The 16678-nt window shown below is 48.1% G+C and overlaps 2 protein-coding genes across 3 annotated transcripts; one reads left to right on the forward strand and one right to left on the reverse strand.

Annotated features, from left to right (window-relative positions):
- Window positions 1-270: 270 nt before the first annotated feature.
- CIAPIN1 (cytokine induced apoptosis inhibitor 1) lies at window positions 271-8163 on the reverse strand. Of its 2 annotated transcripts, XR_013922688.1 has the most exons (10): window positions 8056-8163; window positions 5804-5979; window positions 5352-5504; window positions 3882-3958; window positions 3440-3608; window positions 3161-3234; window positions 2715-2830; window positions 2131-2200; window positions 1309-1548; window positions 271-1203 (listed from the first exon to the last, which is right to left on the reverse strand). XR_013922688.1 is itself a non-coding variant. In XM_080351851.1 (9 exons), the coding sequence occupies exons 1-9, from the start codon at window positions 8130-8132 to the stop codon at window positions 1438-1440; spliced, it is 1023 nt and encodes a 340-aa protein (XP_080207977.1). In that variant the 5' UTR covers window positions 8133-8163; the 3' UTR covers window positions 271-1437. The 2 variants fall into 2 exon arrangements, 1 of the variants encoding a protein (XP_080207977.1); XM_080351851.1 differs by having other exon boundaries at window positions 271-1548.
- On the forward strand, window positions 8148-16668 carry COQ9 (coenzyme Q9). The gene is made up of 9 exons (XM_080351852.1): window positions 8148-8217; window positions 9273-9444; window positions 10056-10191; window positions 10537-10679; window positions 10949-11033; window positions 12225-12329; window positions 14451-14606; window positions 15010-15063; window positions 16552-16668. The coding sequence occupies exons 1-9, from the start codon at window positions 8154-8156 to the stop codon at window positions 16585-16587; spliced, it is 951 nt and encodes a 316-aa protein (XP_080207978.1). The 5' UTR covers window positions 8148-8153; the 3' UTR covers window positions 16588-16668.
- Window positions 16669-16678: the final 10 nt, after the last annotated feature.

Consider the following 16678-nt stretch of genomic DNA (forward strand, 5'->3'; position numbering starts at 1 on the left):
ACCTCCAGGGCTCACTCTCTTCTCTCCCTGCCAGCCTTCTGCTCCTTACTCAACCCAGAGAAAGCCCCTGTCTGATAGACTGAATAACAATGTTAATCTAGGCAGCTCGCTTTTGTTATTTCCAGTGGGCATCATGTATGTGGGTCATGTTTTCAGTGGAACAATTTATGGAGAACTCCAGGATGTAGCCCAACATTTAAACAGATCCAGAAATCACTGAGGCTGAGTAGAAGATGCACTTAGAACACTAATAATATCAGTCTTAAACACTTTACTGTTGGTCACTTTATTTCAAGAACAGAACAGCCTTTCATCCCAGCTCCCTCCATGAGTTTAATGTGTAACCCAGGTAGCATAAAAAAAAAACCAAGCAGTCACATCCTGTAGAGCAAGAGCTCCAGACAAAGCAATCCCCGCTGAGACACCGGCTTTGGGCTTTCCTCCTCTCCCTCCCTGGGTAAGACGCAGGCCTGGCACAGCACGTGAACAGCTCCCGCATCCTGCACCTGGCACGGATGCTTCACTAAGAGCAATTATGCAAATAAATAAAGAGCAGTCAGTATCTCAGAGCTGGAGCAGATGGTGACCACAGATCATCTAGAAATTAAGTTATTGCTATGTTTTTACTTACTGGACACTGCAGGTAACTCACTTGGTAACTGCCAAGAGAGGCGACAATCTCAGATTGGCCTTGTGTTATCAGCGCATTGGACAGAAAGGCGTGGGAGGACAGGGCAGATCTTGTTTAATCTGCTCCCTGCCTTAGGGACAAGAGTTTTCTCAGTTCAAGTGAATCTTTATCATTTTGATGGAAATAGACAGGGGCAGGGGATATCAACAGCAGACTCCTGAAACACTTGGAAATTCATCATGCCTGCCAGACCAAGAAGTCCATGTAGGCTGCTATGAGTACATACTGCTAGGTGTACTCACTGCTCCTGACTTGCAACAGGAGCTGCTGAGCCACCTTCACCTGGTAAGGAACTGCAGGTTCAAATGTCAAAGAGAGCAAGAGCCCAGTGTCACCCTGAGAGCTGAGCCACAGCTGCTGATTCATCAAGACAAATTAGAGTTGCACAACATGGACGTGGGGAAGTACCTGTCCCTGCCACATGCAAGAAGTCAATCTGACACTTGATTCCACTTCCCTCTGCTGGTGGGACACGCTGTGACAGCCAGCGCGCCAGTATCAAGTCAAACCAGCTAAAACAAGGCATAACATGGAGTCAAATACATATGAGACCACTTGTCACCAAAGATGATCAGGCAGGTTACAAGTGATGAGCTCACACCAATGTCAGTACCCACCATGTCCCTCTCCACAAAGAGTATTGGCCAGAGAACATGAGGTTGAGAGGATGAGGAGGACTGCAGGAAGAACCCCAGGCTGATGAAAAAGCAGAGGAGTCCTTTGCAGGACATCCAAAGACATCTTTGTTATGCATCATGCAGCTGGTTCTCTTTCAGGAGAATCTTCTCCCCAGGCTTGAAGGCAGGCATCCCCAGGTACGGGCAGCTGGCGCAGCGGAATGCATCCCCCAGGTAGCACTGGCAAGAGAAAGAAAAGCACCTTCTGTAATGAGGGGCAAATTTCAGTTCTCTCCTCCTGTGATACATTTTTTCCAGTTCAAGAGATGGCATGTTCCACAGCATCTATCAGCACAGAAACCACTTCCCTTCTGCCTCCTCTCAACACATGCCTGGTTAGTGTGATTAGCAGAGCGTTGCAGGGCACTGTGCTCACGTGGAAGAGGCGAATTTCCACCCCTCCCAGTGCATGTGGGCATGGCCGCAAGCTGGGCTTGGGCAGCCCTGTAACCGCCACCAGCTCCCCTGGGGCTCCCACAGGGTGATCCTGTCTGAGCTCATCACTCATTAGGCATGAGCAGGGAGGCAAAGTTTTTCTCTTCCCTCTTGACATCTACAAGGGCAGCACTGGTGCTGGAGCAGACAGCACGCACGGGTACAGAGCAGATGGGCACAGAGCAGCAGGCTGAGGCTCTGCAGAAGCTGCACAAGCAGTGTTCGGAAGCAGTAAACCAGCTCAGGGAGCAACTACTAGAGAACACCTTTCCTAGATATAAATCATATCCTGCAAACCACAGTATAGAAACAAAAATGACTATTTACATTTCCACAGGCAGATTTGGGCTGTGAGCTCTTCTTCTCTTGTTCCAGCTCTTCAGCCAGGCCACACGTGCTGCAGAAAAATAGAGAAGTCACCTGCATCTTTCTGCTTAAAGGTCATGAGTCACTAACACTTGTGCCAGCCCTACTCACACCCAGCTGCCCTCACTGTATCACAGGACACAGCTATCTCTGGGATTCTCATGCTCTTCACTTTGCCCTTCAACACCATGGTTTGTTTAACAAGTGCAGAAACACACTCCTGAGATGTGGGAAATGACTCTACAGCACTTGCTCTGTGTGCAATTTGTCCTTGAAATCTGAGAAACCAGGGTTTTAGTCAAGGCTGCACAAACTGTGCAGTTGATCATAGCAGTGTGGTAAATTGTAGCAGTTTTGGTGTGGCTAGCCATTTCTCATTGTATTTCGATATACATTCAAATAGTTAAGATAGCAAAGGACACGACCCAAGACAATTATGCTCTGAACAACAGCAAAGTGTCTACGATCTTTTTAAAACCCACCCTACTCTAAGGGTTTAATGTTACAGTTGAAAGGTTCACCAAAACACTAATCCCAGCACTGACCAGTTCTTGCATGCTTTCTTTTTGCCCATTTCTTTGCAGGATGGAGCTCTGAGGGACAATGGATCTGGCTTTTTCAAATCCTCTGAATCCAGCAGCTCATCGGAGTCCAGAAGATCCTGAAAACATACCACAGAAGATAACACGCAGGAAACTGATTTGGCAGTTGGGAATGACACTGTGGTGTTATGTTCAACAAAATGGTGCTATCGATAGCACCAGCATTTGAGAGCTGCAGCTGTCTCCTCTTATCCCCGTCTCCTCTCCACCCTCACTACACCCCTGGTTCTCAAGACCTTACATAGTAGATGAGATTATTTTGCCCTGGGGATGGTTTCTACCTCTGGAGTTGTAAAACTTCCCAAGAGGCACGACTGAAACTACTTAGAGTAGGAAAGGAGAGGAGAGAGAAGGAACAACAGTGAAGCCTCACAAATAAAACCAGATACCATCTCTTCATCGTTCGTATCATTGGCAGACAGCGTCCACATCTTGGCAGTGGCTAGGTCCACTGGGGGTTTTCCTGGAGCCAAAACAAAGGAAGAAACAATAGTTATTCCAGCCTTTGCCCCATCTACTCCCAGCAAACAGATTTCAAACAATTTCAGAAGGTCAGACTTCATAGGTTACTGTAGTACTCCCTACCCCGGAGCTGCCTCTCTGTTTCAAGGGACACTTGCCACTCAAGAGGCAGGGAATCCAGATGTTTAGCATGCACTACTCCTTACCTGAAGGACCAGGTTTCTTGGCAAAGGAAAGTTTGAGCTGACTTGAGGATCCCACTTCAAAATTTGGCTTCCTGCCTTCTATCTGAACAATGACAAGGTCATTGTCTTGGTAGCCAAAATGCTCTTGGACCGACTGGGCCTCCTCTGGTGTCAACGCTTCCTTTTGCAGCTGCAGGGGAAGATTTTAGGTTAAACTCACATGGAACCTCTTATTTCAGCACCCAGTCCAGCATTCCAGTGATCACAGACAACTGGTATTTTCAGTCTTAAAGAAAACACTGTATTTGCGGTAACTAAAGTTTGTGGCAGGCAGTGCCCATGGACATTTACAGTAACCCAGGGTACCTAAACACCTTGTCACCCAGAAGTCTTGAGGAATCGTCACCTACATTTCAAGGTAACTGCATGAGGGAGTTTCTGAAAGCGGTTAGGATGTACATACCTCCTTCACTTCCACCAGCCCAGAGAGAGTCAGAGCTGTGGGGAGTTTGGCTGCTGTCTTGATTCTGCTGTTGTTTTCTGAAAGACACAAAAGTAGGAGCTAGGAGGAGGGAAGAACAAGAAGAGAGGTCACAGGAACTTGGGAGACCAGGAGCTTTAGAAGGAAGCACTCAAGAAAAAATTCTGCTTTCAAACTGGGCCCCTTCTAGTTGACAGCAGGAACAAACCACAAAGAACGTAAGTAGTCTGTTCATTAAAATAACAACCTGGCATCACAAGCCATTCTAGCTCCAGATCTGTTTTATATATGCCAAAACTTTCCTCAACCCAATTAACATCCACCAAGAAAAGAAAAACAACAACAACAACAAAAATCCCCACAACACTCCAAAATCCAAACAAAATCACCCAAAACATTTTCACATGTTAAAACAAACACCTCATGAAGTTTTCAAAACATGGACTCCTAAATGAACATTACATTCAGAAATGTAACATTCAAGATCCTTGTTCTCATAGGCAAAAATTATTACAATCACTGTTTAATCAGAAACTCATTACAGGCTTATTTGCCTGGGTACAGAATTGTGCTGAACAGAATCCATTCACCTTCTCTCACTAGTCCTGCTTGCACTTTATTCCAAGTCCACCAAATTCCAGCCTGTCAGATGCGACTTTAGAAAAAAGAAATCTCTTGCCCTCCAGACTTTGCACGTTCTTTACTTTGACCCAGAAGCGTTCCCCCCTGCCCCTAAGGTACCACTTGTACCACACAGCCACTGCCAGCTTCAAAGCATCAGCCAGTCTTCCCAACCTGAAGTAAATGTTTCTGCTGGCACTTACATCACCATTTTCAGCACTGCAGATTGTGCCACCAGAAACACTGTCAGCATAAATGCTTCTGTTCTTATCTAGTGACATATTATTTCCCACTTCTATCCTGAACCAGCTCCCTGTGCCTGTAAGGTCAAGTATAAGAAAGAGAAATAATCAGGTGTTCACCTTGTGTGTTCCTCCAGCTGTCCCATGGCAGGTACTCTGGCTTTACTCTTAAAACTTAGTCCAAACACTTCTACCTTTTCTGAATAACTATTTCTCAGCTGGCTTCTGGGACAACCTCTCTCAGCATTTGTCACCTGTTCTTAAAATCACTTCAGAAGCTTCTCAGAAACACATCACTTGTAACTATTTAATATTACATGCCCTAGGAAGAGACCAGTGTCCACTGAGCTTCTCAACATAGTTTAGGAACAGGCCTATCCAGCACTTTCGGTAGTAGGAGAGTGACTGCAAACATTTCTGACTGATACCAGCTTAAACACAGGACAAACCCCTTGGTATTCAGGTTAGTGTGTCAGGAGAACTAAAATCTCTGAACATCAGTCAGTGTTCCTGTGCTTTCCATTTCAGCCTAATGCTCACATGAATTGCTGTGTTGCCATGAAAGCAAGGCTGATGTGGATTCTCTCACCTGATTCTGTAACGACCGGTTCTTTCAGGAGGACGCGGCCCCCCGGCTTAAGTATCCGAGCTATTTCTGCCAGTACCTCTGCACTGTGCTGAGCAGTACTGCCTGGTACCACACCAGAGAGAATTACATCGAAACTGGACTCCCTGTGAGCCGCTGAAAAGAAAGAAAGAGGAAGATGGTACAATTTTACCAATATACACACAGAACTTTGCTTAATACATCCATACCACGTCCCTCCTCATCCCTCACACTTGCTTACAACAGCAATAACTGATCAAAGATCCCAGTCGTATGAAGCATGACCAGGGTATCTCAATTACTTTGCTCTACTGCCAGTGGCAAGAGTTAGCAGTAGGTGCTATTGTTCTGAATGCTGACTTACAAATCAGCTCATGCAACAGATGCATGCTCTCTCTTTAAAAGAAACACCAAAAAATTAAGCTCATTCTTACACTGAAACAGTTGGTTTATGTTTTCCACTGCGACACGATTATCAGCTCCCACCAGCGTCTGAATTTTATCCACCAAATCCTTCAAGGCTTCAACTGGCGAGGAGCTGTCCCAGATGACGGCCACACGCTGGCCTGGTGTGATTCCAAATTCCCCCATTTCCGCAGCAGCAACAAACCTGACAGTGGCAGAGACGAATGGGTCAGGGCAGACAGAGGGGCAGGGTAAGTGCCAAGCACAGCATGAACTTCTGTGGATTGGGACTTAATCACAGAGCATCGACTTGTTTTAATAAATGTGGATTATTTTCTGGACACAGGCAGCACGGAGTTCCCACAAGCTGACCGTTAACATGACATTAAGAAATAGCTACGCCTAAGGGCATAATTCAGTTTCTCTTCAGTTCGGAGACTAGTTTTGAAGGAAGACTGTAAGCCATGCTTAAAAAATAAAACAAAACAAAATAACCAACCCAAACTCACCTGCTTTTCTTAAAGATTTGAATAAAGACATACACAGGATTTCAGGATTTACAGACTAGTGACAAATATTTGACCTTAACCACTGTTCTGTCTCTCCTACTCAGGACATGACCTAGCAGAGTTTGCTTCTGCAGTACATGGAAAAAAAAGTAACTTTGGGCATCTCCAGCATTCTAGACAGAGGCTCTTTCAGCTCTTATCATTGGTAGCACTGGGTGAGCAATTACAAGGAAAGAGGAAGGGAAAAGAAGTTCAGAATGGGAGAACTCTGCACCTTATCTGAGCTACTCTGGTAGGAATTGGCTCTAACACAGCCCACAGCGCCAACCAGGTACAGACTGGAAGATCTTGGATGTGCACTACAGGTTAGAGCACCTCACAGCTGGCCTTGAATGCATATGCAGTGCAAGCTAAGCAACTACAACAGATAGGAGCACTAGCAAACACACACATTAATCCCATTGAAGAGTCACCTTTCCCAGGAAGAAGGTTGAAAACCTCAAAAGATACCTAAGCTGCTAGGCTAACATGGAAAAAAATAGATCCAAAGTCACACCCTCCTCTCAGAACAGGCAGGTTGTGACATTTCAAGATCACTCAGAGCCCAAACTACATCAGCAACAACAACAGCGTCCATCAATCCCTTGAGACTCAAAGGCAGTAGGAAGCTACCATAGCCCTCCAAGACATGACGTTACATCTGCCTTCAGTCAGTGTAAAGGCTGGGAGCTACTGTCAAAGAACACACAGTCAAGCTCTAATGGGATGCTGGAGGCAGGGCTGAAGATACTTTTACGCTCTATATTTTCTAGTAGAAGGTGGAATTTATTTAAAAGGAAAGTTTTGGTGTACCAACCATCTTCATTTTAAGTATCTCCAGCCCTGGATGACAATGACCTGGCTTGCTCAAGCACCTGAGCGCTGGGTTGGCCTCAGTGAGGACAGCGAGCCAGGAGAGGTTTAGGTTGGACATTAGGAACAGGTTCTTCATCCAGAGGGTGCTGGAGCACTAGAACAAGCTCCACAGGGAGCTGCCACGGCCCCAAGCCTGACAGCGTTCAAGAAACAACTGGATGACACCCTCAGACATGGTGTGAACTGCGGGGCTGTCATATGCAGGGGCAGGAGTTGGACTCGATGAACCCTGTGGGTCCCTTCCAGCTCAGGACATTCTATGATTCTCTTCTCCACCCCACCAAGGATCCTCCTGTTCCCCCAGCCTGCCGGGGAGGCCAGAGGGCTGGACCAGGGCAGACTGGGCCCTGGCGGTGGGTGGCGAGAGGGCCTTATCTTAATGTCACACACGTTTAACCGTCCTCGAGGAACATGGCCGCCCACAACAGGACAAGGAACGGGCTTTAAACAACACTGGGGGTTTCCAGCTTCAACAGATTGAAAAGTTACCGCGTGTAGCACGTCATAACTTTAAGCTCGGGCCTCCTGCGCGACCCGCAGCTCCGGGCGGGCCGGGACCGGCCCCAGGCCGCGGGTGCACCGGCCGTGTCCGAAACACACCCCGAAGAGCGGGCAGAACGCACCGCTCCGGGACCGCGCCGGGAACAAGGCACGTGGAGGAATTTCACACAGAAACCCTGCCCGACCCGCCCCCACGCGGCGGCCGCCTCACGCGAGGCCTCGGCAGAGCCTTTCTGAGGGAAAAAAAGAGAGTGCTGGCCGAGGCGGGCAGCGCCTCTCACCGCCCGCCTGCCCCCGCGCTCAGGAGCCCGGAGGGTCGGGGAACAGAGTCCGACCCCCGGCCCGCCCGCACTCACCTTCGGACGCGTCCGCCTCGCGTCGCCTCGTCTCGATCTGACGCCGTCACCGCCGCGTCCTGCCCTCGTGACGTCATCGCCCTCTGCCCGCTTCCAAGATGGCGGCGGCGGCGGCGGGCAGCCTGCGGCGGGCGGGCTGGCGGCTGTGGCGGGGCCGCGCGGGTGAGGGGGCGGGGGGCGCGGGGCGCGTCTGGGCGGGGGGAGTGCGTGCTCGTGACCGTGTCTGTGCCCGCGCCCGTGCCGTGCGCGCGGCGGGCGGGGCGGGGCCGGACCGGGCGGGGCGGGAAGGTGAGGTGAAGGGCAGAGGCGAGGCGCCGCCAGGGGGCGGCACGGGGCTGTGGGGCAGGCCCAGGTTTAGGTTTATGCTCAGGCTCAGTCTTGGGCTGTGAAGCCGGGCCGAGGCCTGCCTGACACCGGTGGCTCTGGGCCCTGGGGGGCTGGAGGGTGCAGCCCGGCCCATGAGGGTCTGTTTGGGGAGTGCAGTGCCTGGGTGAAGGAGGCTGAGCAGGGCCTGGAGTGAGGAGACCCCTTTGGCCCCTGCCAGCCCCACACAGCTCCCTGGCCCTGAAACTGCGAGGTGTCGAGAAACCAGGAGGGGGGTTGGTCTTAGGGATGGGGGGTGTTTGGAGGTGTTTTTTTTAAAGTGCGGGCCATGCGGCCTCAGCTTATTAAAAAAAATAAAACAACAAACCTCACTGCAATTAAATTAAAAATTCTCAGAGAGCAGCTGTAATTGAAGCTGCATTGCCTTTGAGTCATCTGAGAAACACACGCTGTGATCAGCAAGTTATATGTGTTAAGACCGCTCGCTCTCCACAGTACTGGTCGCCTCTTGCCCCAAGCTCAGGGGTCGGTGTGTTCCTCTAGCTTGTTTCTTTGCTGGGGACAGAAGAGGAGAGAGGGTGTGCTGCAGGGGAGTCAGAGCATGTTCCAGTGCCTGGTTTCCAGTGCAAGATTGGGAAACTCTTCTGTTTGCAATACGTGCCACCTGCGCGGTTCATTTCCTCATAAAACATTTTCACTTTATTTTCATCAAGTAGATGTGAGCTTGGCTGATACAGGCGCTTCTTGGAAGTGTAAAAAAAGAAAAAAAAAGACTGTCTCTACAAATTTCTGTTCTTCTCAGCTGTGTTTACTACAACTCTCATCTTCACCTTGATTTTCTGTGCTTCCTGTTGGTGGAAGGAGACACCTGACTCTCTTGGTTTCTGTTTCAGCGCTCAGGTACCAGCTCTCTGTACCACAGCGTGCTCTCCAGGCCTCGGCTGTGCTGAGAAGAGTCTCTGACGAGCAGCACAAGGAGCCGTTGGCATCTTCCTCTCAGCAGCAGTTTGATTCACATCCAACTGATCAACAGCCCGAACAGGAATCTCAGGGCCCTCGCCCCAGGTAACTCACTAGCTGTTTCTAGCACTGTCCTGCTGACGGTGGGATTGGAAAGCTTTGCTTTCCTGAAACTCGCATCTGAAGCTTGGAGACAACGAGATCCAAAGTTAATGGAGACTCAGACTTCAGCAGCTGACGAGCTGGTTTGCTGTGACAGTGTGAATTCCACTGTCTGCCATGGAGATGGGATGGGACTTGCTTTCAAGAGGGAACCTCTCTGGTCTGCACAGCGCAAGCCTTCGCTTCTGGATTTTTGTGTAAACCTACGTAGAATATGGACAATATGTTGTCCATATGCCTATAACTATAAAGTCCCTGTTGGAAAAGCTTCTCGTTTAGCTTTTTTTTAAAGGAGGGGGAATCTGAGGCTGATTGGTCTCCAGGTAGGCACCTAGATTGAGCCCTCCCTTATTTTTCTCTTCTCCTCTCATGCCAAAGGTTCATTAAGAATCCTTTTTCTGGAAAGGGAAGGATTTTACAGGAGGAGACAAGATTTATACTGAGCAGATCTCAAAGCATGTCTGGACGAGTGGTGGCAGAGAGTGAGTGGCAGAGGCCAGGTTGCTAATGTTTGATGGTGACGTTCCCCTCACTGTGACAATACCTTCTCATAGTTATACTGGCCAGGGCGGCCAGGAGTCTGAGGACTATGAGAGCGAGGAGCAGCTGCAGCATCGAATCCTCACAGCAGCGCTGGAGTTTGTGCCTGAACATGGCTGGACTGCAGAAGCCATTGCAGAGGGAGCCAAGGTATGTGGGGAGAGAAGCAACAAACCGGTTGAAAACTGGATGGAACTGAAGTCCAAAGAAAGCCAGGGCTGCATGCTTCCCCCACATACTCTTGGGCGATGCACCCTAGTCAGCAAATGGCACCGGGCAGAAATGTGTCCCAGCTACTGCAGGATAACCCAGTCAGACTTAAACCAAGGCACAATATAGTGATCCTAAAGAGAGGAAAACAAGAACTTTGTAATGCAGCATTGCTTTGTTTAAATTTGTATAACTTTGTTCATGAAATAAATACAACCTGGTTCCTAGGTGGATCTTGCTTAGCTGTGTATCACCCAGTCTGTGCTTCTCCCTTCTTCCCTGCAGACCCTGGGTCTCTCTGCTGCTTCCGCAGGGATGTTTCAGAATGATGGCAGTGAACTGATCCTGCACTTTGTGTCTCAATGCAACACCAAGCTGACTGAGCTGCTGGAGCAGGAACAAAAACAAGTGCAGCTGGGTAAAGCAGAGTGAGTATTGGGTATGAAAAGACATCTTTCTTGGCAGATTCTGGGGACTGGACAGAGAGAGAGGGGCCACCTGGGACACAGATACTTTAAGTAAAAAATGTAATTTACTCAAATAAAGGCACCTTCCCAGACATGGAGTTGGACCGGAAGCATGAGGATACATAATACTTTGCATCTATTGCTGAGATGGGCAAGATATCAGTCTTCAAGTTGAGAATGGAGTCTAACTTGGATGTTCTTCATATTTGTGTTTTGTTTTCCTCATCCAGGAAGAAGCCTCTAGATCAATTCCTGAGAGATGCTGTGCAAGCCAGACTGAGGATGCTGATTCCATATATTGAGAAATGGCCCCAGGTATAAAATTAGTATCGAGATTTTTGTGTGTGTGTTTGTGTATATTTTAAACACACTGTGGCCTTCAGCATAATCTCTCCACCAGACTAGTTCAAGGTTGTAAAGGTTGTAAAACCCTCTCTGGTTTCACACGGTTCATACCATTCCAGAGGAGAGCACCCTTGGAAGACCGCAATTAAAGATGCCCTAAGAACAACTATTTCTTGCAGTTTGGGAAAGGCAAACCTCCATTGCTCTCTCCTCCCATCTGGGATCCCCAGGGATAACCTGTGTCTCTGTGCAGCCCAGCTGGCAGCATCACTGCAAGTCAGGCTCCTTGCAGCATTGTTCCTGTCACACTGGTATCATCTGATACCTGGAAATGCAGAACTACCGCTTTCTTGCAAGAAACTGCCTGCCTAGTGTGCAGATGACAAACCCTTGGCAACTTGAGGATAGATCTGTGAACTGAGGGGGCTCTCTGCTTCAAAATTCAGATTTAAGTCTCAAGCCGTTCTTCCCAGGGTGAGAAGGGAATTGAATTGTGGCCTCAGAAATGAGCAAAGAGTTCCCAACCTTTAGTTGCAAAGATTGCCACAAAGTCAGCCTACATTGTCCAGAATCACTCTAGCCTTTGAGCAGCTGAATCCAGTGCTCTTTGTAGAAAGAGAAGACAGAATTCTTGTTTTTGTTCCAGATTAGCTTAACTTGTGAAGGATGTGGCTGGTTTGTGACTCTCCTGGTATTGTGTTGTTATGTTCAAAGGCTTCAGGATCCCAGTAGGACCATTATGTCTGGCTGTTCTGCCCTTGGTAGCTGCTTTGAGTTCAAAGTCAAATTCAGAGAAATGAGAGGTTTGACTCCCTGCCCGTAGGGGCACAGCACAGTGTGAGTCAGCTCAGCCTGTGCTGTGTTTCTGTGCCTGAAGAGGAGCTCGGGAGAAACAACACTATGGCCTTCGAGCCGAACAGAGAGTTTTGGGGTCCAGTACTGGCTGAGTCCTGAGCTCGGCTGCCAAACTCTGCATTCCCCACAAATCCTGCTGGTGGGACAGATCAGTGCTAGCTGAAAAAGAGCTGGGAAGACTTATTCCTGGAAGCTGGAGGCAAGTCAACGGCAACAGGAAAAAGATAACACAGCGTTGTTGGTCTGCTTTAATGCTATGTCCTCCTCTCTTCGACTCTCCTATTTATTTGTGCGTTTCCTTCGCAGGCTCTGAGCATCCTCTTGCTCCCGCATAACATCCCTGCCAGCCTCAACCTCCTCACTAGCATGATTGATGATATATGGCACTATGCTGGAGACCAGTCTACAGACGTAAGTCTCTGTGCTTTGCAGACCGCCTGGTTCTGCCCCTCGGTACTTCAGCAAAATGACAGGTTGAAGTACATGCTGGGCCGTGTCTCTCTTGAAACAATCCATTTGTTGAACAAGGACGACATTTTCAGAAGTACCCAAGAGTCTTTATAAGCTACAGTCTAATTTCCAAAGAAACTTAGGAGCCCAATAGGACTATAAATGCAAATTAGTGTCAATGAGATTAGTGCAAAATAAAAGGACCTACTTTCGTAGACTCTTTTAAGTACTTTTTTTTTTGAAGACACAGACAAAATTGTTGAGATTTTGAGACTAAGAAGTTGATCCAGTATTCAGTGAGTGAGCAGCATCTCTGTCCAAGTAGCTGTCTCTTCCACCAGCAGTAGCATTTACAGATTTGACTTGAAAACCATAACTTACCTAAAAATACCCGTAGCTTATTAAAGCTTTCATCTTACTGGCAGGAAATAAAAGAAAATTATAACTTCAATTTAAGCAATTGATAATTTAATTCATATAGACACAGGGATAGATGGGAAAAGCTAAATCATAGATCATAGAATCATTTAGGTTGGAAAAGACCTTTAAGATCATTGAGTCCAACTCTAAACCCAACGCTGTCAAGGCCACCACTAAACCATGTCCCTAAGTGCCACGTCTACATGTCTTTTAAGTACCTCCAGGGGTGGTGACTCCACTTCCCTCGGCAGCCTGTTCCAAATGAACCGTTTTAACAAACTACTTTAATAAGCTGCTTTTATCTGAGTATAAAAGAGAAGCTACTGCTGTGAAAAATAAATAAGGTGATGGAAAAATTAAAGGAATAAACCAGAAGAGAACTTAAAAGTCCCTTATGGGTTATGAAAGTCAAATTGACACATTAGAGTAAGTATCTGTGCTGAGCTGCACCTAAAGCCTCCTCACCAATGCAGGGAGTAGAAGAGGTTTTGCAGTTTGTCTTGTGTTTGCACCTTCTCACCAGTGACAAGAGTTCTTGGGAAGCTGTGATGATGACTCCATTCCTTCTTTCCCAGTAAAGGGGTTTAATGTCACTTGCAGTGGAGCTCTCTTCACAGAGCCAGCAGCTCAGCAGAGTACCCATGCCTCAGACACCTCTCCAGGTGTTTTTTTTGGAGCAGAAGGAGAATCAACATAAACAGTTTGGTCTCAGGCACCTGAGAGATGCAGCTGCAAGTGGCAGCATCTCATGTTTCTCCCCTTGTCAAAGCTTGCAGGTCTTGGTGCAGACAGCAGAGCTTGTGAGCCAGCTGTTGTTTTCAAAATCAAGGCTAGTGTTTTCATTTTTCTCTTGCTTTGTAATCATGAATGGAACAACCACGATTTTTTTCCAGGTACCTAAATGGCTTAATCACTGTAATAGCAGCAAATGAAGTTGAAGACTCATTTTTAAAAAATGTTTATCTATTTTGGCTGCCAGTGATGCAACTGGAAATACTGAAGACTTTGAGTTATTTGTGCAACTTTGCATTGTGTAACCTATTGTTGTAATGCATCCTACAGCATTGCTGCCAGCAGTGTGCTGATGCGTTTAATGACTGAGCAGGCAGTACTGAGACTTCAATGACAGGATTTGGGAACGGTGTATCAGCTGTGCTGTGTAGTTCTGTCCTCTGTTCATTCCCTTTCTTCATGCTTGTATTTGGTGCAAACTGCAGCTCAAGTTCAGTACTAAATATAGCCATTTCTCATCTAATCAGATCTAGACTTGGAGCTTTGCATTGCCTGCTAGCAGTCTGTAATGCAGAGGTGAACTCTTGCATGGTGCACACAGGCTCACAGAGCAAGGGAGAGTTCCTTGCTGCCTGCTGCAAGTGCCTGCATGCAACCAGAAGCAGGCACTGGGGATTTTATTCAACAGTTTCAAACATCGTACTTGTGACCTCTGTCTGGTGCCACAGGAGCAGCTGTGCTGTCAGATGTCGGTGTTGGCTGGCGGCCCACTGCATCACGGAGGCGAGTTACACGATTTAAGCGGGGAAGGAATGTGCCGTCGCTATGCTATTTTCCTTTGCTGTTCTCTGTTCTGCTTTTGTGAGCTGCATTCTTGATCTGCATTTGGGTCACACCTTCCTCTCTCTCTCTCATTTCATACCCTTGCAGTTTAACTGGTACACTCGCCGGGCTGTGCTCACTGGCGTGTACAACACCACTGAACTGGTGATGATGCAGGATTCATCTCCTGACTTTGAGGACACTTGGCGCTTCCTGGAAAACAGAGTAGCTGACGCCATGAACATGGGCAATACAGCTAATCAGGTAACGTGACACGCAAGGTATATGTGCAGTGTGTCCCCCTTCTCCCCAAATCTGGATGCAGCCAGACCTGGCTTTTTGATCATGCAGAACACACACCTGGTACTGATGGGTGATTGTATAACAATCAACATCAATAAATATTCAACATCAATAAATGCTTATATATTTTCTGACAGGTAGGCTCCCTCTTTGTCAGGCTGGCCTGATGGCTGGGAGACATATTCCCAGGAAATCTCTTACATGTTCCTTATCTGGCTATTAATTGTCTGCAGTACTTTGGCTTCTGTCAGCGCCTTTTCTGTGGGAAATACATATTTGTTGTGCATGACATCTCTGTGTTTGTGTGGCCACAACTGTAACTGCAAAAGAAAACAAAAGGCCATGTTCTCCTCATGTCTCCTAGGTACAGTCAACCGGAGAAGCACTTGTCCAGGGCCTGATGGGAGCTGCAGTTACTGTAAGTAATGCTGAAACCAGGAGGACTCTATGAGAATTGTTTCTATTCCCTTCCATGCTGAATGTCAGCATGTTGTTTTCCTCCGAGATCTAGAGGACAGCATGAAAAAGATTGTCTTTCCTAACTTAACTACATGGAAGGATGATTTTCTGGATAGTTTGGTGTCAGTTCACTGTTTTGTGGTGAAAGAGCTTGTAACAGAGCATAAAACACTAAGTCTGAAGCTGCAGGGTGAGGTTTAGGGATGAGAGACAGGTGATCAGAATAAATACCACTGTTTTCTGTCACTTGTCATGAGATCTCTTCCTCTGGCAGTCCCTGCGCTGGAGATCTTGATGGAAGGTCTGTGCCCGCATGGACACACAGGATGTGGCATCTGTCCCTGAGCCACAGCAGGGTGGATTCCTCAACCTGTTTCAGTTGACTGCAGCGTCCTTCCAAGGATTCATTCACTTCATGGTAGCATCCTGGACTGCTTTGTGTCCATGCAGGGGGAGCTGCACATCTGCGATACAAAACCATACTTTGTGCACACAGGAATGATTTTTGAAGGGCTCTACGACCTCCCTGTGATTCTATTTTTTGATAACTCCCATTGCATTTAGCAGCAAAGTGATTTCCTTGTTGTCAGAAGTACATTTTGCTTGTGCTTACTCGTACAAGACAAACAGGCTGGAGCATAAATTAGAAATAATTTTTACCATATGAAGCAGTTCTTGATAAATTCTCCCACCTCTTTCCCCCTGCAGTTACAGTAGAATTGTTTTATATCTTTAGCATTTCTCAGCCTCTCTCTTCCTTCACACCTGCATATGCCAAAAGGATTCTCCACCAGAGAAATCGCCGAGCTCTGTTTGTGCTCTTGTACACGAACACACTGCTCTCTGCAGTTTGGGTCCAAGATGCGTCCTCTTACCAGAGTTTTAGCCCGTGTGTGCAGCAGATCCACTGCACAGATAAACGGGAGGAACTGACAGATTCTGAAGGGGGGTGGGTTGCAGCCAGCTGGTTTTATGGCAAAATCATCCCAGTACAATTAACTATTAGGGGCAAGCAGTCCAGACCTGTCATGTCTGAGGTGCAGCAGCTGTACAGGTGTGCTGAGCTCTCCAGGTCTCTGCAAAACGGAGGAGCAAGCTGAATGCCTCAGAGGCTTAAATTCACTGTTGGGTCAGTGTGGCTACAGAAATCAAACCACGCTGGACCCCTCTGACCTCGGGAGCAGGTTCAGGTCAGCAGGATGCCTGCGGCTGGATCTGGGATGATCTTTCCCCAACCCATTTGCATTCACCCCTGTCCTCTGACCAGGGATGGTGCCTTTCGCCCCCACCTCTCAGCTCCCAAACTCACAGCCCTCCCCTCTTCACCCCCGTGGCTGCCCAGCAGCGCTGAAACCCCCAGGGCTTGGCAAAGGCCTCCGTGCCCTGGGGAGCGCGGTTTCTCCCCCCGGGGCACCGGTACTTAAACCCTTCTGCCTCCGCCCCACAGATCAAGAACCTGACGGGGCTGAACCAGAGCCGGTGAGGACGGAGCCGACGGCGCGGGAGTGAGAACGGGCCGCGCCTGCCCCTTCCCCGGCACCAATAAAGCCGCACGCTAGCCTGGCACGGACTCT

The sequence above is a fragment of the Nesoenas mayeri genome, assembly GCF_963082525.1.
Source record: "Nesoenas mayeri genome assembly, chromosome: 12".
In the NCBI taxonomy this organism is placed as follows: Eukaryota; Metazoa; Chordata; class Aves; order Columbiformes; family Columbidae; genus Nesoenas; species Nesoenas mayeri.

Coding starts and splice junctions, on each gene's coding strand:
- CIAPIN1 (XM_080351851.1), bottom strand. CDS start 8,132: ATGACGTCACGAGGGCAGGACGCGGCGGTGACGGCGTCAGATCGAGAC. Junction 5,980..8,055: donor CGAGGCGGACGCGTCCGAAG/GTGAGTGCGGGC, acceptor TGCCACTGTCAG/GTTTGTTGCTGCTGCGGAAA. Junction 3,959..5,351: donor ACCGGTCGTTACAGAATCAG/GTGAGAGAATCC, acceptor TGTGTCTTTCAG/AAAACAACAGCAGAATCAAG.
- COQ9 (XM_080351852.1), top strand. CDS start 8,154: ATGGCGGCGGCGGCGGCGGGCAGCCTGCGGCGGGCGGGCTGGCGGCTG. Junction 8,218..9,272: donor GCTGTGGCGGGGCCGCGCGG/GTGAGGGGGCGG, acceptor TTTCTGTTTCAG/CGCTCAGGTACCAGCTCTCT. Junction 12,330..14,450: donor CTGGAGACCAGTCTACAGAC/GTAAGTCTCTGT, acceptor ATACCCTTGCAG/TTTAACTGGTACACTCGCCG.